General features: G+C 40.3%; 1 protein-coding gene across 2 annotated transcripts; it reads right to left on the bottom strand.

The window, feature by feature from the left end:
• Positions 1-195: 195 nt before the first annotated feature.
• HPF1 (histone PARylation factor 1) lies at positions 196-18,324 on the bottom strand. 2 transcript variants are annotated; one of them, XM_074586989.1, is made up of 8 exons: positions 18,192-18,324; positions 7,163-7,322; positions 5,346-5,532; positions 4,741-4,839; positions 3,538-3,688; positions 2,731-2,818; positions 1,963-2,135; positions 196-462 (listed from the first exon to the last, which is right to left on the bottom strand). In XM_074586989.1, exons 1-8 carry the CDS (start codon positions 18,192-18,194, stop codon positions 331-333), a joined length of 993 nt encoding a protein of 330 aa, XP_074443090.1. In that variant the 5' UTR covers positions 18,195-18,324; the 3' UTR covers positions 196-330. The 2 variants fall into 2 exon arrangements, with proteins under 2 accessions (XP_074443090.1, XP_074443089.1); XM_074586988.1 differs by lacking the exon at positions 18,192-18,324 and adding an exon at positions 8,972-9,094.
• Between the last annotated feature and the right edge of the window lie 8,286 nt (positions 18,325-26,610).

Here is a 26,610-nt window from a genome sequence, read left to right on the forward strand (position 1 = left end):
GCGGGGGCAGCGCGGTGCCCCGGCACTGACGGACGGGCCCAGCGCTGACCGGAGGCCGCCGGCCGCGTTTGAGGTGTCTCCGGCGGCAGCCCCGGCTCCCGCCCGGCGGCTACGGCAGCCCGATGCCCCCCCGCAACAACCCCCACTCGGCGCACGCGCAGCCGCCCTCCCGCCCCCAGCACGGGGACGCACCGCCCTCCTTAGAAAAGCTTTACTGAGGCAGGGGTACAAAAACACGCAGAAACACACAAAAACAAGAAGGAAAGCCACAGGCGCGAGAGCTGCGGCCAGCCCGCCCGCCCGCGCGTGGGGGGTGGCCCCGGTGGCGGCTCATGGCGCCAGCTGGTCCATGGGCTCCTGGCGGCGGTTGGCCAGGTGGGACTGGATGATGTCGGCAAAGAGGCCCCTCCGCAGCAGGGTGTAGGCCAGGGGCAGCAGCTGGCCCACGGTCTTGTGGAAGTACTAAGGGGGAGAGAGAGAGAGAATGAGATGGCATAGGTGATGGGCACCGTACACGAGAGGGAGTTTAGTCCTTCTCCCCCTTTTGGGCTACAGCAAAAGTGTCCATGTTTCCTCTGGCTCTGTACACCAGGGGACAGCCGGGCTCCCGGCAGAACCCAAGAGCTGCTCCGAGCATCTACAGACAGACAAAAACACCACGACCCAACCCCCGTGGTATTTATGGGCAAAGCCCCTGTTTGTCCCTCCTGTTTACTACACAGTAAGGTTTCTATTTTTAGAGAACAGCTGCAAAGTTACCACTGTTTCAGATTGCTGCATGAGATAGGTATCGGGACACATCACAGTATTGTAAGCAGTGTGTCAGTGGTTAATCTCATGTGCTGCAAAGCACAAGCGGCGAAAGGTGGGGGTTTGCCTACTGGAAGTAACTGCTTCCTTCACTGCCCTTCCAGAACTGAGCAGCTGAAGCAAGTGTCACTGCAAGAAGGGTCCTAAAAAAGCGGGATATCACAGGAAAATACAACACATTGTCAGATGCTGTAGGGAACTTAAGAGAGCAGGCCAGGAAATCTAAGAAACACATTAGTAATTTAACAGTGTGTGGACAGAACAATGAGTGTTCCTTCATTTCAGTGGCTATATATTTTAACTAGCATTTAGCACAACTTTTCTGGGCCTACATTTAATATTGCAAGATTTTTATCTTTCTACCTGATGCTTTGGAGCACCCCTTAGCCCAATATTGTTTTTACTAAAAGAAGCTATTCTGCATGGCTGCTTCTGTGACCATCCATTCTATTACAGTAATGTTGATGCTTCTTTATATGTTATTTCCCAGCCATAGATTTATAACAGACATGACCCCTTTCATCAACAGGGCAGTGGCTAATCCAGAACAAAAAGTGTTAGGTAGAATCTTTATGAGTGATTAAGTGCTAGTAAGTCAATCAGCTTATTTATGATACTCCTTGTTAATGCAGAACCAGAAAGAGACATTGGGTGGGAGATCTTCTACACAGCCACACAGGCAGTGTAGGCAGGCAACTGACCTCGGTTCCGAGTTTTTCAGCTGGGGTTACTGCAAACACCAGTCTGTTTCTTGATCCAGTCCAGTTGAACACAAGTGCTCGTGCCCAGGCAAGTAGTTGGGGGAAGGACACTACAGCTATTCAGTATATCTGGATCAGACATTCTGCATTTTTAGGAGTCTAGTGACTTTGTCTTGTGCACATCAAATCACAAGAGTTAGATGCTGCTTAAATGCTTCTGTATTGCACGATTGTGCTTTCAAACAAGCAATTTTAAATTCAACATGGAATGGTGTCCTAAGTGCGACTTTTTAACGGTCTTCACAATTAAGAATATCCTTGTAGGCTTTCAGAATTCCTAGGGATAATTATGCAATCGAGTTGGGAATAAAGATCTATGACACAGAACAACTCCCAGTCCGTGCATAAAATAATGCATAATTTTGTGAAGTATGGTTGTTGCAGTACTCACATGTGATCCATAGCAAAACAGGTCCATACCCAGTTCATATCCCATTCCATAGTCACATTCATCATTAGCAAACTGAACAAAGGTCAGCATTTCTTGAAGGGGTGCAAAGGCCTTCAGTCTCTCATCATCAGTAGGAGCATCAACAATGGCCTTGCAAATTTTTTTAAGATTAGCTGCAAAAAACAAAAGTATTTAGATGTTTAAATAAAGAAATTTAATATTGCACAGAAGTAGTTCGTGGCAAAAACATACCTGTGCGTCACGCTTACATGAATGGGCATACCCTGAGCTGCTGATGAGAAAGCTTCCCCCTTTCCTTTGCTGCTCATTCTTGCCCTGTGCCCACCCATCTCAGTTTCCCCAGAGACAGGCATTTGTGTGGTGAACATGCATCAAGGAACTGATTCTGATTAGAACAACACTGGGAAAAGAAGAGGGATAAAAAAAATAAACCCACAAATCCCTGAGCGTAGATCAGGTTTTTTGGATGTACTTCCTGCGTGTTGTACCAATACAGAAGAGAAGGTCATTCTAAACAACTACTTCAGGAATTATCTCAGATTTAGCGTGTTTCATTGATTCTCATCTGGTTCATTCAAAGAAAATACTTTGAGCTCAAGTGCGATGGTTAAGACTTACGCCTTTTACTCCCACCGCTTATATTCTTCAAGTAGTAAATAGGAATTGTTTGGTTTTTGCAGAGTAGCTGCATGACTAAAGATTGTTTACTTAAATAAAGCAGAAGAATATAGTAAACAAGATATTTACCATTTGTTTCAGGAAGTTCTCTGTATCCAACATCATTTTTGTCCACAGGAACAACTAGGCCTGCTCCATGAAATGCTTTGGTCACCACCTAAATAAAGAGACAGGAAACTGAATATAGCACGGTTAAGTCAATACTGTGACATAAAACCACTCATCTCACTAAGCAAAATTAACACCTGACTGTTGGTGGTCAAACCTAAAACAGCGTCCAGGCTCTAGCACATCAACTTAGTTTCAAGTTATATAGCAGTTTCTTTTAAGTATTGACATTTAAAATATCTGGAAGCTCTATTTCAGTTAAGTTCTGAAATCTAAGAATCCTTGTAGTCACTTGTGTAGCACAGTACTACATTTGTTTAGTCATCTCCTACCATAATTATTTCTGATAGGTATGCAAAAAACCTCTGTCACTAATGCATATCATCCTTAATGTCCTGTTTCCAAGAGATGCAACCCAACTGTTTACATCAATCTTCATTTTGAAGCATTTCTCTCTATACTCACCACTTGTTTACTTTTTAGATTATTTCCCTTGTGGTTTTTTTTTTTCCCCTTTAATTGAATGCCAAGCTATGGTTTACAAGAGTAAAGTGTTTTGATTTAATCCTATTATTTGGAACACACTTGTATTAATCTGCCCTCTCCCGAAGTTTTACAGAGAGAGCTGATTAGCTCTGGAAATTCTTATGTGAAGCATCCTTACTGACTATAAGGAGGAAAAATAAAAAAAAAAATAAAAGAAACAGGCAAGCACATGAAAAAAGTTTAACAGAACTTAGTTCTCTCCAGTGATCAGAAAAGTCATACTTTCTTATCTCTCTGTTTCATCTTCGTGGTTTTTTGTTCAAGAGAATAACCCAGTTCTTTTGCTGTTCTTGTTAGTTTTTCATCTATGTCTTTCAAAATTGCATTTTTCTTTTTATCGGTCACTTCCTTAAGTTTTTTTGAGAAAAATAATCTGCAAACAGAAGAGACATGTCTTAAAAGAGCTTAACAAACAAATGAATAGCCTTCTAATCACTAAACCTCCAAATCTTATAATGAAGATTAGCAGTCATGGGTCTATTTATACACATAGACTTGGGAATGCAAGCCTCTTAACAACAAGAAAGAAAAAAAGTTTGGCACAGGCAGTACTTTGGCATTTCCTATCTGTTATTAGCATTACAGTATAATTTATGCAATCTGCAGGTGCTGAAGATTCTCCTGGACCCAATAGCTGTTCATCTTTCTATCTTAAGAATTTGGTTTGCTGCTTCAGTGCCATATACGCTATTTGTCATCCAAATCATGCACATAAAATACATATTTATGAGTTTCATCATGGTGCTTTCAAAACAAGTGTCCTCGTTTAACTCTGCACTACACAAGGGTTCTTTTGCAGAAGCTTTTCTTCAGCATGCTTTCACTTACTGACACACGTCTGTCCTTAGAGAGCTTTCCATTTTTAAGAGAGGTCACGAAATCTGTTGTTTACATTCATGATGCAGGACTGTGTAAAGCTTCATGAATCATACTGAATTACAGATCCAAATAAACGTTATCCTGCCCCAGGTCAGAAATGGTACTTCTTGTAGTTATTCATTGTATACAAAATAATGTATATTTATGTATGCAAGAACAAGAGCTAAACACTACTCATTTAGTACGATATTCAGATTTCCTTTACCATTGTTTAAGATGCCCTTTCTTTACTGAAAATACTTAGGTAAAGAATAACACACCCAGTGAGCATTTTTTTCCCTTATAGATCCTATCCCTGCCAATATATTTAAAGAATGAGATAATTATCACACATTTATTTTATTTATAAATAAGGAAAACACTGTCAAGAAGCCTACTAAGGCTTTTGAGAGTACCTTAAAATTCACTAGCAGGAGCAAAAAATAAGTGAGGGTTTCTTAAGAAAGAAAGATAACAAGTTAGCTGCATTTTTCCACATCCCATCTCCCAGTTAATAGCTTCTCTTCTACTCTACTTTTTATGAATAAAAGTAAACATGAACCTTACTTGACTGCAGCAAAGACATTATCACCAACTTGTGAAATCACGCAGCCCTTCTTGGCTTCATTTGCACCAACCCACACTGGAAGTTCGTCTGGCACATCCCTATTTATGAAAAAGTACACACAAATAGTCAAGCTGTGTCCATTTTTCCTATTTCAAAGTAAGATTAATTTGCCTCCTCACCATGCTGCCACCTCCTTCAGAAACCTAACAAGAAGTGCCCTTAGATCTAAAGCTCTAAGATCTTACTGCATGGCTTTCAAAGGAGCTTGTGTCAATACATGCAGAAAGAATACATGTTCCCTTTATTTCATAAGGCTTGACTTTTTCTTCTAAATATCATGGCAAAAGTTAAAGATTAATAAGTGAAGGTGCACTGGAGGGTTGGGGGAGGTAGTTTAATAAATATTTAGATCTAGTCTTCAACTCCAATATCTTTGATCTTTTTTAATAAAAAATATCAACCCATGTGTTAATATCTTATTACAGAAGAGAAAGATTCTTGTTTGGTGATAACGCACAGTCCTCAAATCCTGTCTTGTGGAAAACAGAGGAGAAAAAGCCCCATGTAACTACAGTCCAGCAAGAGCATATATTAAACAGAATACCTGAAATATCCCATGTGATACTGTGTTTTGCTATCCCCGACAAGTATAGTCTGGAATTCTGGGGGATCATAGAAGAATCTCCAATGAAGATTGAAGTCCAGATCTGTTGATTTTGCTTTTTTGTGTTTTCCAGCAAGAATATCATATGGTCCAACCAGCTTAAGTCCAACACTTGACACAAGTGCATCTGTAAAGCAAAGCATGAACTGGTTTACTTTCTGGTGGATGCATACATAAACCAAGAAGCTCCTGTTACCACTCACGTATCAAAAGCTTCCATAAATCCAAACAGTCAAACACTGTTTACCAGACAAGGAAAGCTGAGACAGACAAGGAAAGCTGAGACATTCTTTTATTCAGAGAGCTTTCATTCAAGAGTTAGGTTATTTCACCTCTCATAAGAAGTAGTGGTCAACGACTGAGTGTCCAGATGGAGACCAGTGACGAGTGGTGTCTCTCAGTGGTCCGTACTGGGACTAGTACTTTTCAATACCTTCATGAACGACAGACAGCGGGATCGAGTATATCCTCAGAAAATTTGCAGATGACACCAAGCTGAATGGTGCAGTTGACACACCTGAGGGGAGGGGATGCCACCTAGAGGGACTTGGACAAGCTCGAGAAGTGGGCCCATGGGAACCTTATGGGGTTCAACAAGGACAAGTGTAAGGTCCTGTATCTGGGTCAGGGCAACCGCCAATATCAATACAGGCTGGGGGATGAAGGGATTGAGAGCAGCCCTGCAGAGAAGGACTTGGGGGTACTGGTGGGTGAAGAGCTGGGCATGAGCCAACAATGTGCACTCACAGCCCAAAAAGCCAACCATATCCTGGGCTGCATTAAAAAAAAGCATGGACAGCAGGTCAAGGGAGGTGATTCTCCCCCTCTACTCCACCTTGTTGAGACCCCACCTGGAGTACTGCATCCAGCTCTGGAACCCTCAGCACAGGAAGGACATGGACCTGCTGGAGCAGGTCCAGAGGAGGGCCACAAAGATGACCAGAGGGCTGGAGCATCTCTCCTGTGAGGAAAAGCTGAGAGAGTTGGGGTTGTTCAGCCTGGAGGAAATAAAGCTCCAGGGAGACGTTATTGTGGCCTTTCAGTACTTAAGGGGGGCTTATAAGAAAGATGGGGACAGACTTTTTAGTAGGACCTGTAGTGATAGGACAAGGGGTAATGGTTTTAAACTAAAAGAGGGTAGATTTAGACTAGATATAAAGAAGTTTTTTGGGTTTTTTACGACAAGGGTGGTGAGGCACTGGAACAGGTTGCCCAGAGAAGTTGTGACTGCCCCATTCCCTGGAAACATTCAAGGTCAGGTTGGACGGGGCTTTGAGCAACATGATCTCGTGGAAGATGTCCCTGTCCCTGGCAGGCGGCTGGACTAGTTGATCTTTGAAGGTCCCTTCCAACCCAAATCATTCTATGATTCTAAAAGAAACTGTCATTTCTAGAGCATCTAGGGATGCCACATTCTGTTACATAATAAATTTGGGGAAGGTAAAACCTGGATTGATATGAGGAAACATTAGTTCCATACTAAACATTTTGCATGTACTTGCAAGAAAGGCAGATTTAGACAATATTGAGTCCATTTGTATTACATGATTTCAGTAATTATATTTTAGAAAGCTTGAAGTGTACCAACATCTTTGTAATTATCTCCAGCATTCTTGTTGACACTCACGTAAATATCCTGCATCTTAACTGAAAACTGAAGCAACATTAGAATGCATCTGACCACCTCCAGTTTGCCTGCCTTCAGGCTGTTTTTGCAACTGAAAGTTAGAAAAGGCAAAAAATATTTAAAAACCCACCACTTGGTTTCTCAGGATCTAGTTCCTCACAAAACTTCCAAAACTGAAAGAAGTCTTCAGGCAGTCTAAGCCGATAGCATGTTTCTGCTTCTTCACGAAGATTATCAGGGATATCTGCCTGATTTGACCTTCTCTTCTTGACATCTCCATTTTTTTCACACTGCAGATTAAAAAAAAACAGAACAAAGTTTATTTAGTTGCTTCCTGTAGTTCTAGAAGGAGATGGACCTGTTGGAGCGAGTCCATAGGAGGGCTACAAAGATGATCAGAGAAGACAAGCTGAAAGAATTGGGGTTGTTCAGCCTGGAGGAGGCTCCAGGGAGACCTTACAGCAGTCTTTCAGTATTTAAAGGGGGCCTACAGTAAAGCTGGGAAGGGACTTGGGAAGCATAGTGATAGGACAAGGGTAAGAGTTTTAAACTGAAAAAGGGTAGATTTAGATGAGATATTAGGAAGAAATTCTTTATTCTGAGGGTTGTGAGACACTGGAACAGGCTGCCCAGGGAAGCTGTGGATGCCCCATCCCTGGAAGTGTTCAAGGCCAGGCTGGATGGGGCTTTGAGTGACCTGGTCTAGTGGGAGGTGTCCCTGCTCATGGCAGGGGGGATAGAACTAGATGATCTTTAAGGTCCCTTTCAGTTCTATCCAGTATACGATTCAATGGTTTTACAAAGCTTCTATATTAACAGAGGATCAATGAGACCATTAAGTTATGCTTGTTACCTAGATCAACATATGTATCAATTAGAACATCTATTTTGGACAGAATCCCTTAAAAGTGCATTACGTAAGACATGTGCTAAACATGTATGAAATAGTAAAGTGCTACTTTGATATTGATGAGTCAATATAGCCAACAGAAACACTTTTATTAGTTAATCAAGCAAAGGACTAAGCAATCCCAAGGTTTAATCTAAGTTCTACATTACTTTAAAAAGACCATTTCCAATCACACAGCAGCTTGTATCCAATAAACTTGTGTGTTTTACAGACTTTTGGAGGTAGGGATACTATTTTGTCATGTCTGATTAAATCACGCAACAAAAGTCCTCTGAGTCTCTACTATCTGAACTACTTGGCTATTCAACATCTAAACTGATACAGTTTACAGCATAGAATTTTAGAAGTAGCCTAAACTTTAAGTTGTTTTAAAAAAGGATGTAACACAACCCGAAACAGGCTAGGAAATGATCCGTTCAAGCATGCACACCACTAAAGCGGTAACCTCAACTACCTCAAACCCACATAAGGCTCCAAGAATGGGCAGGAATCATGACCCCCGTGTTTTAAAGAATAATAATTAAAAAAACAAACAAGGTTTATTGTCTCTTGTTAGGACAGTACAACGAGACAGACATTTCACTTCTCAAGTGGGCTGCCACAAAGTACTTTAGTATACCATGAGTATATGTTCCCAGCCGCAGGCAGCCCGGGCGCATGAGGAGGCCAAGGCAGCTGCTGTTCACAGCACCCCTGAAAGGCTGCGGTCCCCCGGGAGAAGCCCCGGCTACCGGGGAGAAGCCCCGTGTCGGAGAACGAGGGGCCCAGGGCCTTTCCTCACAGCCCCGGAGCAAACCAGAGCGAGTGGCATGGAGGCAGAGGCCCGGCACCACCACAAGGCATCCGCGCCCATTCAGGCCTACGGCCCTCGGAGCTCGTCCCCCACTCCGGGGATGCCCGGTTGCCTCCGGCCACGGCTGCCGCTCCCCGCCACCCCCCGCAGGCCCGGCGCCCGCCTCGGCTCCCTCAGGCGCGGTGACACGCACCATCCCCCCATCCCCCGCCCCGCGCGCGCCCGCTAACGGTCACCTGCTCGCCGGCCGGGCCCGCCGCCCCGCGCGGCCTCCGCTTCCCGCCACCTGTCATGCCGCCGCCGCCAGCCGCATCGCGCCCGCCCGCCGCGCCGCTTCCGAGCCGCGGCACTGCGCCTGCGCAGGTGGCGGCGGCGCGCGCCGGAACGGCCCCGCCTACCTCCTCGCGCACCGGCCGGCCCGCTGAGGGGACGGAGGCGCCGCCCGAGGGGAGCCGGGGCCGGTGGTGGGGGGGCGCGGCGGCTTTTCTGCCCAGGGAGGGGCCTGGCTGCGAGGTCAATGGGGGTTTTGCAAGGGCGATGCGCAGCTGTACATCGACGATTCAGCTCCGGAGCCGGCTGGCAAGAGGAGGAGGATTAGGGTGGGGGCTACCGTTAGCCCCGGGCTAGAGGAAGCCTCACGGCCTCTGAGGAAGGGAACGAGGCGGGAAGAGAACGAACGGCCTTGTGTTGACTGCGAACACGGCTGTGGCTGGAGCTGGGTGCTGGAGATCAGTCGGGAAGCTTCCAGCCATATTTCCTCAGTGGTAGGTTAGCTCACCTCAGGACTGCCTAGATACGCTTTCAAGATTATTATTGGGTTTTGTGTTTTTTTTAAACCCTAATTACACGTACATGCAAATTCCTGTAATACAAGTTAGAGTAGTATTATTGGGATGAGACAAAGGGGGGGGAAAAAAGTTACCTGAAGCAAGTGTAATCTTTCCCTTCAGAGCTAAAAACAGTAGAGAAAGGAAGTGATGTCAGTTTTCAGTGCACAGAAAAAGGGAAAAAACCTGAATCCCTGAAGCCTCTGCTTTAGCATTTGACAGCTGCCAGGAATTTAAAAGTGTCAGCACATAATTTCTCTTCCAATGAAAGAATCAAGGCAGCAGTGTGTGACATGCAGCAAGTAGGACACATCCCTCAGTTTAGAAAAAGAACATAATCATATTATGCAACATCCACTCATTTATGTATATTGCCGAAGTGCTTTGCATAGAAAAAAGGCCTAGAAAACCAAGAGCACAGAAGGAGGTGGTGGGAAGCAGGTTATATATAAAGCTTCACTATTTTGTTTCAGTAAGTCAGATTGCAGTGGTTTTATTTAAAGAAGCATAATGTAGTTTAGCTACATACATTCTTGCTGGTGTGCAATACGTGTTCAGCGAAGATGCATATATGGCATAAATCCAGTGGGGGTTTTTATCTTGCAATCCATTAAAGTTGTAAATACTTGTGATATAGATTATTAGCTTAGGTCTAAGAATGAGCTGCAGTACCTTCCAACCACGTATGACATTGACAGTTATGCAACCAACACAAAAGCATGGTAATTTTGAGTCTGTCTACAGCATTCACTGTTACCTGCAGCATCACAGGAAACTTGATCCTAACTGATGTTATTTCCTGTATGTAAAACCAGCTAGACACTTCATAGAAACCATGGGTTGATCTCATATAGATACAGGACAGTCAGTGACAAAGTCTCATCCTTCAGCTGGAAAAGCATTGTTTAAATCAACATACATGTGAAATTACATGTTTATAAAATCCTGCACACATAAGGAAAGAATATCAAATTTCAAATATGAGCCTTGTTTAAGGGATAAAGGTTTCATAACCTGAGGTGAAGCAGAAACAATGTACAGAAGCTCACTAACAAGCCACAAACCTAATTTTCTTCCCAAAAAAGCATGAAGAGTACTGCCGTGAGGTTTCTTTGGGAAATGCTTTCTAATATTAGTCTCACTCCATAATTTGTAATATACCAAACCTTAACTGTAGTGGAGGCTAGACAAAATGGCACCTGAAGGAACAACATGTTCCTCAGTAGCTTGGTGGAAAGTGTTCTAGGTGACTTTAGAATAAAGGCTACCTCCCTCATCACCATCACTAGTATCCATTTTATACCGTAGCTTAGCTTATCCAAATTCCAACCTCATGCAGCAAATTGGTTCAGTGACACCAAAGGCACCAATATTTCCCATTTCAGTACTAAAGCTAACAAATGTAAGTTCTGTCACCCATTACTATTTCAGGATAAGCTTTTTCCCTATTGCAAGGTGAGGTTAAGGAACTAACCTCACCACCACTCCTACAGCTTTGCAGATGCTTATCATGCCCTCCTGTTCTCCTCTCAGTTTTTACTGAAAGAAACCCTTCACATAACCATTTTCAGTTCCACAATTACAATTTTACTAAGGTGAATGCAAAAGTGACATAAGAAGGATAGCCCATGCGTGCTTCATGACTTAGTCTAGAGTCTCAAGTGTATATTCCTGATTTCTGCTACAAAACAACTTAATGAAGTCAGCAGGAAAGCTTCTACCTTTTATCTTGGGTCAAGAAGAAAATAGAAACTTTTTACAAGTGGAAAACTTTGAAAACTTAAGAGATTGACATTTGCCTCTTAAAATATTTTTCATTATAGCATTGAGAGAGAAGTAATGGAGGCGTGAAATAAACTTGTGGTGGCCCCATTTTAGGTAGGCCAATATCTCACCAGGCAAAGCTATGCTGGAAAAAATGCAAGTTAACTAGAAATGTACTCCTGCGTTGGCTTATTGTTAATATTAGTGCTAGGTCTCAAAAGCCTAACTTGGAAGGCCTTTACCACTTCACTGAAGATACAGCTCTTGTGAGCTCTGTTGAAAAGTTGACCTTTTTTTTTTTTTTTACTCTTTTCTCCACACAAGCCGTTAAAGTCTCCAAGAGCACCTATTTTCTGGAATAGCCTGCAGTTTGGTGATACTCCAAGAGAGAAAGACAGAGAATTCAGGAAGGAAGATACCAAATCTTCATTTGAGGAACTCGTGTCTCTCTCACTTTCCAGGCAAGTACCCCAGCCACCAGATTATTGGTTAAGAGTAGCAGTGTTTCACCATATCCAAGATAAAATAGGCTTTAAAAAAATATTTTTTTATATACATATGTATGTGTGTATGTATATACAGTGCAACTCAATCCTTTTATAGAAAATTTCCAAACAATTTTGGAATGAGTACCTCATGAGAAAGAGGTAATGAAATGCCCAGTTGCCTCAAGCCATCCCATCAGGCTTGAAATATAAGGCAGCTATCTTGGTTCCATTAAGATCATGATGGTGGTTATGTTCAGGAAACTGACTTTGCATGGCTGGATAGATCAAAGGGGTATTTTTGAGGTTAGATTTATCTAGTCTCAGGTGGCAGCTGATAAGATGTTTTCAGAACAGCAGTTTTGAGCTTAAGTACACATTTTGGGTTTGATAAGCCCTTTCAGTTAAGTGAATCTTCATCAGTTCTTCTCTGAAGCATGGGAATAGATTGTGGAGTGCCACCATGCAAGCCCTTAAAAGGGAAACTGTAAGACACTGAATGATTATTTAGTACCTTATAGTAATTTTTGCCTTTCTGTGAACAAGCAGTAACTCCATCTGTGTTTATCTACCTCCAAATAATTTGTTCTCACTTATCAAGTCCTAGATTTGAAAAACATACATAATTTGATATTGGCAGTCATATTGTCATTCATTCTGTTAACAGCCTGTAAGGCTGTAACATGGAAGAAGTTTTACAAAGAAGGATGAGTAACTAAAGCAGAGTTTACAATATAGTATTTTAAAGCCCCTCCTTCAAACTAGTAAAGATAGCCGCCTGTTTCTATACCATCAGACTTCTGAATCAGCATCATCAGAGATTATCTCAAGAGATTAATTTGCACAGTAGCTTTATCAAGGTCTAAAGCCATCTGTGTGATTAGTCCTGCTCTGCAGTGAGCCTAGCTGCCAGTTTATAACTGTGCAGTAACAGATTTTGTGAGAAACCACAGAACTGGAGTCTGTTGTCTTGAAACAAAACTTTTCAGGCCTGCTTTCTCAAAAGCTATGGTAGATACTTCTGTGTATACATTTAATTTCCCCCTTGAGGTCACCAAGTCCTTTATGCGAATTTTTCCTCTCCTATGTCCGTTTCCAAGATTATTGCTTAATATTCAAAGTTACCAAAGTATGCCCCATGCTATGACAAAAACCTTGGGTTTTCATTTCAGAGTTTTATAGCTATTAATTATTGTGAAAAAGCCTTCATGAGTTTAAAGCCTGAGTGAAAGCTTTATCAACCAGTAGATACTAGAAAGAAGACAACTTGCAGAGTTGGTGAAATCCAGTTTATACTGCCTCACTGCCATTCACTGACTCATTTATGCTCATAGGTTCCCTCCAGAGTTGATTGCTTTCCTCCCACCCCTTACAAAGTTCAGATTTGCTCACCTGTGAAAAACATCAGAAATAAATTAAGCTATCTTATCCAGATATTCTGTGCTGAGATGTTCCAGAGATATATGTTTAAGGACAGAGTTCCATGTGAGACACGATATAGTCTAGTCTGCATTAGCAAGTTAAGCAAGGGCAATACATACGGTTCATGATCTATTTTTCCTTTACCCTTCAGCATATACAACTGAAAAGTAACAGTGTAAATCATGCTTAGGTACTTTTTAGGTAGCTTCAAGAGTACCTAAGCAGTCTGTGCTTAGGTCTGTGCAGTCTCCTCATCAGTCACCACAACATACCAATGACTAGACTATTCAATATAAATACATATAAATTCAAATTTCTGGTCAAGGACCAATTTTCGCCAGAGAACATGGCACTACATTTTTCTTGCCACAAGAGGGAGCCATTTAAATTCTTGTCATTAAAAAAGCAGTTTTAAGAAAGAAGACAAAAAAAAAGGTATTTTAATACGTGATTGGCCACGTTGATGTCCTTTTGTACCATTCAATATAACTCCTTTAAAAGTAGACATCTTGTTTCTGAACAGATAATTTAATCTTATTCTAAATAATCCCAGTGTATGTAGCAAGTATGTTAGATTTTTGTGCATGTCAGCTGTAATGTTAGGGTTGTACAGAATGCAGTGTGGCACAAATGCAGGTAAATTATACGATTTTAAAATAGTTTTAACACTGCAGCTTAAGTGAAGGTCTGGTTCTTGATGAGTTACTTTACTAGATTGCCAGCCTTTTCAGGTTAAGCCTCAACTAATCCTCAGATCACACAGAGCCTCTGTTCCCTGGGTTATTAGCTTCTGTAAGGCAGCTCCATGTTTTCAGGTTCAGAAGAGGACACGTCCTCCCTTCCATGAAAATAAGGATGAGCAGGAGCTGTGGATACATTCAATGTCAAAGGCAAGATTTGCCTCCAGGAAGGTTGCGAGTGAGCAATGCTGTAGCAGACTGCAAAGACACAGAGTGCCTCTGCTGAGTCACCACCTCACTGCTGCCTGTGCTGACAGGTTGTCCTGGATCCCTGCCAGCTCCCTTTGCAATTCTGTGAGGCAGGCTATATACATCAGGATGAATGAAAGAAGAAAATGCAGTTGGGGGTGGGGTGGGGGAGAAGGAAAAGTCATATCACTGGAAGAAAACTCATCAGGATACTGCAGGACATACATTTCCTGAGAAATCCTGGAGGCTTCAGGTTGTTTTGTATTGTGAATGTTTGAAACAGAATATGGGTGAAGATTCACAGTAGTCTTGCTGTGAAGGACTTGAAGTTAGATAGACATTTTAGTACAGTGATTAATATTATTTTGGCATCAATTCAGTGAGCCTTGCAATAACTGCTTTTGACAGAAATGTAAACTCACAGCATGGTACTGCTGTAATCCAGCATTTTGAACCACTGTTTATTTAGATCTGGCAGCTAACAGTAAACTATGATTTTTTAAGGTGGCAGTAGTAATTTACTGCAAGCCAAAGTCTGTCTTTCTGCTCTATTTTGAATGTAGGGAAACCATCCCAATTGCATAAATTAGCACTTAGAACGCTGACCCCTACATCTACACTATTCTGCGTTTAATTTACTTGTTAGTCCTGTGATTGTACATAACTGCAATTTACATAGGACCATTTGGCATACCTACCAGTTAAGTTTCACAGATAGCCATAGACATAATAAATTGCTTAGTTTACTTGGAGGCATAACTATTTATGTTCAAAGCAGCAGTGAGGCACAGTTCAGCTGAATGTATTACCCCAGGAAGTTAAGAGTCTTCCTATAAGAATCTCCTCCTGTAAGGGGCTCCTAATGTGAAAACCTATCCAAAAAAGTGTTTCCCCAAACAAAAGTAGAACTATTGAATCGTAAATTCTAATCCAATTATATTTCTAGTAGGATAGTTTTCTGAGCCAGGCAGTCTAGGTACAAGATTCATTTTTCCAGACACGTTCTTTTGTCATTTGTGGGTATTGCGTTTCTCTTAATCTGTAACTTTTCACCTTAACCCCTCCCCTGCATATGTACAAAATAAAGATAAAAATGTGTTAAGTCAAATAGGTGCCACTGGAGGTAATAAATGAAAAAAGAAATATATCTTTGGTCTGATACATAAAAATAAATGTAGTCCAACAGCAAGTTATTTTAATCAGTGGCTGCTTAGTAGAAACCCCCTCATGAGCCTTCACATTTTTAATATGAAAGAATCACTTGATAAACATGATGCCTACAAGCAAATTGCTTTACTGTTAGTAACTTCTAAGACTGTCATGTCTTTCTTATTTACTTAAATCTATACACGCTACCTCCCAATCCTCAGTTTCAGAACCCTGTTTTCATGGGACAGTTTCCTAACATACAGAGCAATTCACATTCTGCTGTCACCAGATGTTAGAGTGATAATCAATACAAATAATGAAAATACGTATTCACTAAGTGTTGAATGATGACATTAACATTTCATCTAGTATGTATGCCTTGGTTTCTTCCCCCAACAGATAATAAGGTGAGGGGGTGGAAAATAGTGGCTCTGAGTCATTTCAGCTGAATCTACAGTGAGTCAGGAGGCAAGCAACTCAGTATAATTCCTTCTTTTTTTCAGGGTCTAAAGTTGGGCAAATTGATCATATTCCTATTATCTGGTCTTTAGAGACAGAGAATTGCTGGCTATAACCAACTGACTAGAAGGGCTCCTTTAGGAACAGGGTAAATCCATTTTTTTATTTTAACATCCTGAGAGGCAGTAGTCTACGTTTTCAGAGAAACCACTCAAATAATAACTTTTGTAGTCATTACTGCTGTTAGAGTCCCTAAATCTGAGGGTTTAGTGTACAGTTTAGGGTTAACAATTATATTTAGCAGCTTCCATAAGAATCATTTCTTCTTGTGTTTTTCTGGGCACCCTGGCAACCACAGAACATTAAAAGGAATAAAAGCTGGGTTTAGCATAAATCTTAGAGGCAGTGCTAACATATAATATTGACTTTGGACTTGTGTTCATATTTAAGGCTCTTCCCTCAGATCCGCTGAGATGTTTCCACTCCATATGGCTTCTAGTGCAACAGTACAGTAGAATTCTGCTGTAGACCTCTCCTAGCTAGCAACACAGAACCTGGCATATTCTCACTGTGCCATTCCCAGCTAACAGCTTCAGTGCCTAGAGCTGTGTAACATTAGCACAGTCTGTTCCCAAATAAGTTAGCATTCTATCTATAAGCATGGCTAATTAATTCAGGTGCAGCACTATGCTGACACAGCTCTACTGTTCCCAGTTCTGGAACCAGTCAAGTATGATGCTCACCTGTGTTTGCTACACTGTACCATTGCACAACATAAGTAGCACTGACAATATATCCAACTCTGTTTTATGTGATCGCATTTCCCATTCATCTGTCTCAATACTATAAACTACCATAAACAAGTGCCACAGCTGGGAAATAAGTTTAAAGCCCTCCCCCATGGTTATAGCATATTCAAAGACAATGACGCTGTCTAAGACAGGCTTACGCCCAGTATCGGGAAACAACCCTGGTGGTGGGAGAAGGTGGAGCCTGTCATCCCCCTTTGATGCAGGCCTGCCGGAGTCTTGCTCTTGCCACACCTTTCACATCAGGGCCAAATCTGCAAGTTTTTCTTAGGAAACCAGCCTAGTGCAGTAACTCAACTACTACAGACTCGAGGGAGCTCCAAATACAGTATGTCTAAAAGGCCAGGCCTTCACACCACAAGAAGAGACTGGCATGCTTCCTCAAGGGACCAACACATTTCTTATGTAACTTCAGTTCTCTAGGGCCCTCCACAGCTGTAGTATCAACACTGAAATATAAAAGTAGGTTGATAGCCCCAAAAGACAGTGAATGCTTCTTTCACAATAGGATTTTGTCTTTAACGTCATCACTGTTTTCTCTTGAGATTTTGTGAAGTTAAGCTTTGTCATTGTTGTACTACTTTTCACAAGCCACAAATGCCCACAGCTCATAGGGATATTCACAAATATACTGAAACTGCATTTCATCACCTACCCATAGTAGTATGCCAGCTTTGTAAGACACGAACTTAATTACCAGCATGATACATGATTTAAGCATTTTTCTCATAACATATTGGCGAAAAATACATAGACTTTTCCTCTGTCTTGAAAGCTGATACAGGACCCTTGCCAGGGACTCCTGAGTTACCAGTACGAGCTAGCCCTCATGGCTTTAATGAAAGTAGACATACACCCCCACAAAGAAAACCCCACAGCATCCCAAAACAAGAAAAAACATAAAAAAAGTCCACAACCAAAAAACCCACCAACAACCAATCCCAAATACTATCACACAAAAAGCCAAGATCATAAAGAGCCTCATCCAGGTATTGCATAGATACAAGTCTCCACATCCAGAGAGATTAATTTTCTAGTTCAGAGGCCAAAACTGTCTTAAGTTTATCATCAACTCCACCCTTTGCAATGAACAACAAAACAAGAACCTCCAAGTTGCATTGGTGAAGAATTACAGGGCAGTCTCTCTCTTTACTTATTATGTATTTACACCACAAAAACTATTGGATAATTAGACTTATCTATTTTTAAAATATTTTCTAAGCCTAAGAGCATTATGCACAAAACAACTTCAGTGCACAAGACATTTTTATGCTCTATTTACAACCAAATTGGTACAGTTTAGCCAGGTAACCCAGTTCTTACCACTCAGCTCCCTCACAGTTTAAGTTTTGGGTTTTGGTTTGTTTTGGGTTTTTTTCCATGCTTCTTAGAGAAGTTAGACCAGCACTTCATCCCAACACAAGCTAGCTAGTCCCTCTCTTTACCAATCAGCAGTTGTTACTTTCACAGCAGAAGGAGAAATACACCAGCTATCGTTAGACAAGCTCTCCAATCTTCTATTGCTCTCAGAGCAAAAGGGAATAAAGTATTTTATTAAATTACATATCCCAGCAGATTAAAACAACAAACAAATCTAAATGAAAATTCTTACCATTGCAGGGCAAAAAAAAATCCCAAGTACTGCCAAAATCTGTGGCTTTATAAGAAAAGCTACACAACTTCTTATAAACAGGCAAGAGCAAAGCTACTATGGCTTGTGCTCTTATATAGATGTGCTCTTACTAAGGTATCGGCATTGGCTGATGGGTTGCAGGGTCTCAGCTGTACCTGCTCCCTGGCTGTTTAACCCTTGCATTTCTTGTTCCAGTTTTCAACAGATGTAACTGGAAAATGGAGCTTTAAGATTTTGTATTGTTTAGGATGTAGCTTAAGGAATTTTTAGTGCCCCCAAAACCACAGTATAATTCACCATAGCTGCTTTTTTTTCTTCCTGCATAATTTCCATATTTTTCCCTTACATGTTACGGTTTTTTTACATACCCCCTCTGCTTTATGTTGCTATCACAAGAGATAACAGGTGTAAATTTCCTCTGAAACAGAAAAAGAGGAAACTAGGCAAGGACTTCAGTGTAGAAAATGTACTCGTTAATATGGCGGTTGCAAGTCTGTTTTTGTTAGAGTGGCTGGCTTAAAAAAATAGCAATTCTTCTCATATTGAATAATTCTGTGTAACTTGAGGGGACTAATTAAGGAAAATGAAAGTACTGAAAAGCAGCAAATGGGGTGGATGTTGCAAGTAGGGCTCGTCAAAGCTCTTGTTGAAATACTGCTAGTTGTGCTTTCACTATAATTGGACCGTGGTGCATTCATAGTAAAGAAATAAATCTTGGATGTTAGAAATACATTCTAAAAGATACTTCTTTTTAATGCAAACTGTTTAAAGTCTCAGTATCTTTAGACTGTCTGTCTACCCATTTAAGCACCTAAATATACCATTTAAGCATTACTGATTTTTTCAAATTGGTATCTATTGGGTGCTCAGTTTCTATCATTGGTCATTCATAAAGCCCTCATAGTGCTGCTGCAGCCTACAGCATGGAATTTAAGATAAAACATCAAACATCCTAAAATCAAATTCCTTTGTGCTAGAAAAGTTTCTATCTCTGATACCCTCTGCAAGTTTCTGGGAACTCTGAATGGTAGGTTCAATACACCTTTCAGGATCGGACCTCTATGAGCACACTGATCACATTAAGAGTTTTGCAGCACAGTTCGTAGTTCCAGCAATATAATGCACATTAATTTTAAAATAAAACCAAACTGCAGTATATAGCAAAATGAATTAAAAAATCCTTGCAAAGTCATTGACTCCATCTCTTGGCTTTATTTCATTATCAAATGTAACTCTCACAGAGGTCAGCATTTTACAAGGACAGTTTTTACGGTTTTTTAAAGATTGAAACATGGTTATTTTCCATTACTTTTTGATCCCTGTGATATCTGAACAGAATAACTTAGTTCTGAAGCATGCTGCCTCGTAACAGAATTCAAAATGCTAAGATTGTTTTTCTGCTGGCTTCCTGTAGTATTTTACTGAAAGACTTCCATGAACTTACTTCCCTGACCATCATCAAAATACTGCTGTGATCAGACAAGGAAGGTGTGTCCTCTGGAATGGCAAACTGTATAGTGTAATTCATCCCTTAAATAGGTTCAAACCAGTGACTTCAAAAGCTTATGGCAAAATGTGAACTGCAAAAGTATGCATAAATATGTTGCGCACATAGGATAGAAAGTTACGAAAGGCTTTGAGCAATTGAAGAAGTCAAGTAGAGGGACTTAAATACACATAAACAAGAAATTATTCCAAAGGTGTTACTGCCACGTCCAGAAATACTCAGCCATGTGGATATTCCAGGGCCAATGCAATGTCATAAAACATCCCAGAAAGATGCACTGAGTAGTGATAGTTAACTCTAGCATATTTTAAAATGTTGTATTATATACTTTACTATCTCTGAGTGACATGTTATGATCAGTAATTATTTTAATTGTCTAAGAAAGAATGTAGGCACCTGTACTTTTAGGGGGCTCTAGCAAGACCTGTTGTTCTGTTGTGTAGAGCCTCCTGTGACTTTCAGCTGACCAGCTAGTATTAAGCCGTTGAATGAAATAGGCTGTCAAGCGCTATGGCTATATATAATTGTGGAATAACATCTCAGGAACCCTGTAGAAAAGCATTTGCTCACTATGTCTTGTTAAAGAAAAGGTCAAGAGTATTTTTTTCTTTCAAAGACAAGGACTAGCCCAATGAGGCTGTTTTCCTAAGAAAAAATTGCAGATGTGTCCTCTTAATACTATACAGACTTTTTACTATGACAACAATATTTACTGTCATGGGCCAAATTCTGATGAAAATGTCAATTTGGCTGATAACCAAGAATCCAAAGGAGAGTGATGGGCCTGAGAAGACTGCAGTGTATTATTTCCTAAGTAAAATCCAAGGAGAACATAGAGATTTAGACTTGCAGTTCAGGTTGGAGGCAGAGCAAAGCACCTGCTTGAAACTCATCATCCTCATTAAAGCTTTGAGAAGATTCCCATTCTCTAGTGCTCACCCTTGACCTAAGGGTGTCCTGACAGCTAAGAGCTTTGTGGTAGCAGATGCGTCCCAGCACTGCCATCTGCATAGTGATTCTTGAACAGCAAGAAAATTCAAAATCTGCGGAATGGGTGCTCCATGGAAAGCTTGCCATTCACATGAAGTTTCTTCTCGGTCTTTCTTTGAGCCCCATAGAGCAGGCAGAGACTCCTGTGCAAAGCACACCCCATGTTCAGTCAGTTATGTGAGAGCTGACCGTCTCCTAGAGGCATAAGAAAATGATATAAAATTTGGTCTGTACTTTGTAATAAGCTATTGTCTAACTTTGCTGTGTCTTCTCTTGTATTCACCAGTAACATATTAGCTTTGCTTTGTGATATCATTAATATATTTTTCCTCCAAAATGTTTATCTTCACGTTTAAGTTGACTTTCTATGTAAAATAGTTTTGGAATTTACTTCATTAGGGGGTGAGGGGAGAAGGGGGAGAATGTTAAAAATCCAGAATGAGTTAACTAAGCCAGCAGAAACATAATTTGAAGTAGGCAGGATTTTTACACAGTTATTATGGTGTGTACATATACTTGAAAACAGCTAGAAAGCACAACGGACAGTTGTTGTCTTCAACCTACAGTGCACTGCACACTCATCATATTAGCAATTATACGTATAGTATGATATTGATAATCAAGTACTTTTTGTATCAAATGTCAACAAAATGGAGAGTTTTGTTGTGAGAGAAATTAAGAATTGAAATAATTAAAGAAATCACTATTTTTTTTCTTTAAAACAATGCACGGTGATTTAACCACATGGCTGCTAACTGTAGTAGGAGGCAAGCAGTTAAATTTCTATAAATCGGAAAAAGCATTAACCTCCTATAGTTTCATCTTTTCTAAAGGAAACAAAATACTTTGTAATGTGGCAGCATTTCTGACTATCAGCGATTCTTAAATCAGCCTATTATCACAAGATTAATTAGTGTCATCATCTCTTCATTAATTAAGCAATTTGTAGCTAATTGCTAACTCCTTGCATTTCTCAGAAATCCTTCCCCAGGACGTTTTTTTTTCTTGCCTGTATGATATTGCCTCTAATGGGATGCAGCACCACTGTTAAATGAGTCCACGTGCTTTTTGGAAAAAGTAGGTAGATGACACAATATCTGGCACTTCTTACATGCATGTTGTCAGCGCATGTCATCTGATTTCCATGTCATTTATTTCCTCTCTCCTATTCAGTCCAGACAGTAGCTTTGTATTTCACTGACCTGTTCCACAAGTGAAAAGTGGATTACACTTTGTGGAAGCCTTAATCCAGTGGAGAATGCAACATATGGCTAAAGAAGCTGGGAATTCCTTGTGAGTACCCTGTCAGAGTAGCTAGAATAAGATGGAAAGTGAAAGTTCGTTGCTTCTAGCTTTGAACCGAAATGTGTCCTATCACTTTAAATGAACGGCTTTACGTGGGGTCCATCATGAGCAAAGAAAGTTGTCATGGAAACCTTGATGGGATAATTATCCCAGCAAAGCAATAAGGCCCCGGAGACTGTGTAATCAGGTGGCCATTTATTCTGGAAGACTTGAGTTGCTGTCTAGTAAAGTAGGATACAATAGTGAGATATAAGCATTTTTTCTTGTCTATCACAGACAATTACTGCATGGCACTTTGATTTATTCACTGGTAAAAATATTCTAAAGCTGTTTAGAGGAGCCCAAGTGTGGAAGCTAAAGAAGGTTTTATTCTGGAAGATAGTTTTGCTCCAAGTTCTCCTCCCTTTCGCATTGTCTACAGTCTTGCTGTAATTATCACGATCGTGTTCTTTGCTGTTAGCTTGGGTGTCTCTGCGTTACACTGCAGTAAACAGTGTACACATAACCAAAGTGCCAATTACACCACTTGAGATAAATATCATCCTGTACAAAAAGAATATGCATAATTAGTCTTGTTTAATTTAAGTAGTTCACAGTGTAAGTACAAAGGGCTAAAATAATCACACAATTGTAGTTGGAAATGTTCAAAAGGTACTTTGAGTACTTTTGTGAAATAGATGATTGGAAAGCTCATTGAGTCCTCTGAGTCATAGTATTCCGGTTATCCAGGAATCCAGAATTCAAGCTGCACATGTCTCCTTGATGTAGTTTTGTGAGCAGTTTCCTAAATTCCTCAATTTTTTGTGTAGTTACTGCATCAGAAAGAAGATGGGAACTAAAAAGAAATGGCAAGATGGTTTGCTAACTCAGTACTAGGACTCAGAATCTCTCCAGCGTCATGGCTTGCCATTTAAAGGTATATAAGTAACCATTCAGAACCGTCCACTTATTTACACTAGCACCATGTTGGAGACAGTTGTGTCTTAGATTGTAGACATCGCTTGTAGGATGGTTAAAAATAAAATTGCAATTCAAACTGGCTCCTTCTGAGTTTCAAAACTGTCATGAAAGCAATCTGTTCACACAGTACTGCTATACATCAGGGCTGGATGCAGTCAGGATGTGAATAAGGGTGCTATTGAACAGCACAACGCATCCTCTGTCATATCACATGGAGAGCACATCAATCTGTGCAGAGCAAATGGGGTTGAGCAGGAACTGTAGCTCCGTTATGTGCCCCCTGGTAAATCTGTCTTTCCTTCTGGAAGCAAAAATACTAAAAATATAGGTATATATAGGCTTTCAAAAGGATGGACTCCCCTTTTCGGTCTGCAAAGCTAATGCGTATTCTATTTTGGTCAAATATCTGCATGCATGAGGCACATCAGTGGATCCAGTCAAGTGGTTGGTACTCTGTGAGACTCCCTAAATATTATTCCTTTAAGCAGATATTAACTTAGTGGAAAAATGGTGTGCAAACAGAAAATACTGGAGTGGAGGATCAGTTTTGCACAGGTGCTGGGGAAGAGTGAGGAGAGGTTCTGTGTTTACTTCCCTAAATAATTTTTCTGCAGAAGGAAACCAATCCATGAAACCACAGTGTGAAGGTTGAATGTAAGGTAACTCTACAACCACAAACTCATCTTGTTGTCTGCCTTTTGAGAATGGAGGTCTTTGTACGGATATGTTTGTTTCTCTGAAGAGCACAGGTAGTCTAACTGGGTGTCTAAAGTATCTGTAAGACCCCCATGTATTTACAGAATCAAATGGAAATTTAAGACTTGACTCCACCTACAGGTGGGTTGGATTCCTGCTATTTGGCCCTTAACTCAGGATCAATTTGGAGTCTGTTTTGTACTACCCTTATTCAAAAACATGCCCCTTGGAAGACAAAACGGTTTGTGAGGTGATATCTTATTGTTTTCATCCCAGGCTTAAAAAGTGCAGTTCAATACAGTATTTAGTCCTGAATATAAAGGGGTTGGGTGTTAGAATGGATGACTGTATCAGGTTGAAAACCTGTTTAAAGATTGCTTTGTTATCTGTATGACCTAAAAGCAGGTATGTATGCTATATAAATTATGGTAACAGCCCAGCCATGAGGTAAATGTCTCCCAAGACAGATACAGATAGTGAATGATTTTAGCTGCAGCATAATTCACTAATGTGAGCAGGGTAGCAATTCACAATAATAAGATTGAAACATTACCATGGAATCCCATACTGCTGTTTCTACTACAAATTCTGAACTGCTTTACATATGTAATGGAGCCTCTGTCCTTTTGGAATGTTGTTCTTCTATCTGTATTCACTTTTGTATTTTTCACCTTCAAAAATTGTTAAAAAACATATGAGGGATATCCTTACTCTTTGTTTTCCAAAAAAGCACTGTGTACTAAGGTGACCCAAGACAATTTCATATCTATTTGCAAACTGAGCAAGAATTATTTTTTTCTAAGTGTTGGGACAGAATGAAGAAAACATGTAATATGAGTGTACATCTTAACCGTTTCAGTTGTGACACTTCTGGATAAACCACAATGACATTTTCAGTGATGAGAAAGAACTGCTTAAATTGTTTTTCACGCTGCTAAGCCCTAGACTGTAGTCTGTCAGTTTATTGCAAGAAGTCAATAGCTGTCTTTTAGAGAGCAGGATTTTGTATTACTTATGTTATCTTTACAGTGTTTTCAACAAAAAATTATGATGGGCAGGGAATGCAAAAATGTTCTCATAGGTGATTGCTCATTTGTCCAAAAGGCTTAGGTACCTGTGTTTTCTATCAGTATTTGTGTAGAGGGAATCCTTTTTGCTTACTTGTGTCTGGCAAAACTTGATCAGGTTTGTAAAAATTCACATGGGTCACTGCTGGCATATCATAACTAAATAGCATTTGGATAAATCCAAATTTTATTAGAGGTGAGCCAACACTTTTTAACTGCCTGTCTTAGTTTCTGGTGAACATTACTCTAGAAAGAGGTGTGCTGTTGGCTCATGGAGTTAGATGCAGGAATGACAAAGCTCTGCAGGAGTATTCTGTAGGAGTTCATGTCTCAAGGAATGAAACAGTTTACTTCATATTCGTTAAGCTCCTTATAGGGAAGGTAACTCTGGAAAGTTGTGACTTTGTTCAGTTTTGAAATATGATATACTGTCATATTTGAAATATGATATTCATCTCACAGAGGCTAGCTTTTACTAAACTACATTCATACTGTTAGACCAGCTCTGAATTATGATGTACAGATTAAATTATCAATATCCAGAAAAAGCCTTGCTAAAATTTTATTTTTTGTGCAGCAGTCACTTAAGGGTGGACGCTGAATTAGATATTGACAATGGAATTTGCCAGCAATGTAGCTATAGGCTTTGACATTTTGATATCTGTGGCATGAATATTCTGAGATTTAGTCAAGGTCTATGGCATTGATGAATATTCATAAATTATTAACCTAAATACTTCCCCAAAAGTAGAATAGTGGAATTAAATAGATGCTTTTATACAGCTTGTACTATTCTGTGCTAATTCTTATTGCTTCCAAATTATAGAAATAAATGTTGACTCCAGTCCCAGTAAAAATCATTTTGCTTGGCTGTCTTATATGCTAGCAGTCAAGTCCTCTTTTTGATGAACTGTTGCAACACACCTGGTACATACCAGTTGAGAAATAAATCTTATGCAAGTTTGAAAGTATGATGAAAATATGTGTTGTTGCAATAACAGTACGTAAAATTGCACCTTTTTGTATTAACTTCATATGATCTAGATCTTCCTATCTTCCTGTTTTCCTTTCAGTCCCTTTTGTACTTGATTACCTTTACAATGTCAAGTTCTTTATGACAGTCAACATCACTTTCTGTCTGCAAACCAGATTGTGTGGCTACCAGCATATGAAATGAATTATTTGATTAGTCCAAATGCCTTTGGATCCACGATCTGAATGACCTTTACCCATTTTTATTTGGTCATCTAAAAGCAGGCTATGAAATTGTGTCTTTCTCAATCTGTTGTCAACATACTGTTGCTACTCTATCACCGTTCCCTTCTGCTACGATGGCTCACAGTATAACTGGCATTTCATAGATCTTTGGGATTCTCAACCTCAATCCCAGGTCTCAGCAATTCTGTCTATACTGATCAATTGCTCTTTTTAGACTCTCATAGTATTAGTAGCTGTTACAAACCCACCAGTTCTAGATATTTGGCATATTGGTATATTTTGGGAAGTGATACTTTTCAATCTTCTGTGTTTATTATCTTTTTACTGTGACAAAAATGTTCACGTTCCTTTTATATAGCAATACTAAGGCAGTCATGAGAAAGCGTTCTGGATTCAGTTCTGCAACACATCAATAAAATTTTTTTTATCATTACCTATCACTGTGCATTTGCTCCAGCCAGAGAACGAATATGTATTTCATATATATATGCAATAATATATATGAAAGAAATACTATATTTCTGAGTGAGAAGTGCCAGTATAGCAATCCAAAATATTGCAATAGCACCTATTGTAGACACTGATTCTCCTTGCTTTCCCACGAGTAGGAAATGCTCCCTCAGTCAGAAGGCCAGGTTAAACACATTTAGGTTTC

Source organism: Larus michahellis, chromosome 5 (genome assembly GCF_964199755.1).
Source record: "Larus michahellis chromosome 5, bLarMic1.1, whole genome shotgun sequence".
NCBI classification, from domain to species: domain Eukaryota; kingdom Metazoa; phylum Chordata; class Aves; order Charadriiformes; family Laridae; genus Larus; species Larus michahellis.

Bases quoted from the DNA above. Each gene is read 5' to 3' on its own strand.
- HPF1 (XM_074586988.1), bottom strand. From the start codon at position 9,028: ATGACAGGTGGCGGGAAGCGGAGGCCGCGCGGGGCGGCGGGCCCGGCC. The intron at 4,840-5,345 runs GTATTCTGTTTA...TTTCATAAATAG, and splicing joins TATCACATGGGATATTTCAG to GGATGTGCCAGACGAACTTC. The intron at 2,136-2,730 runs GTAAATATCTTG...TGTTTTTTGCAG, and splicing joins AGAACTTCCTGAAACAAATG to CTAATCTTAAAAAAATTTGC.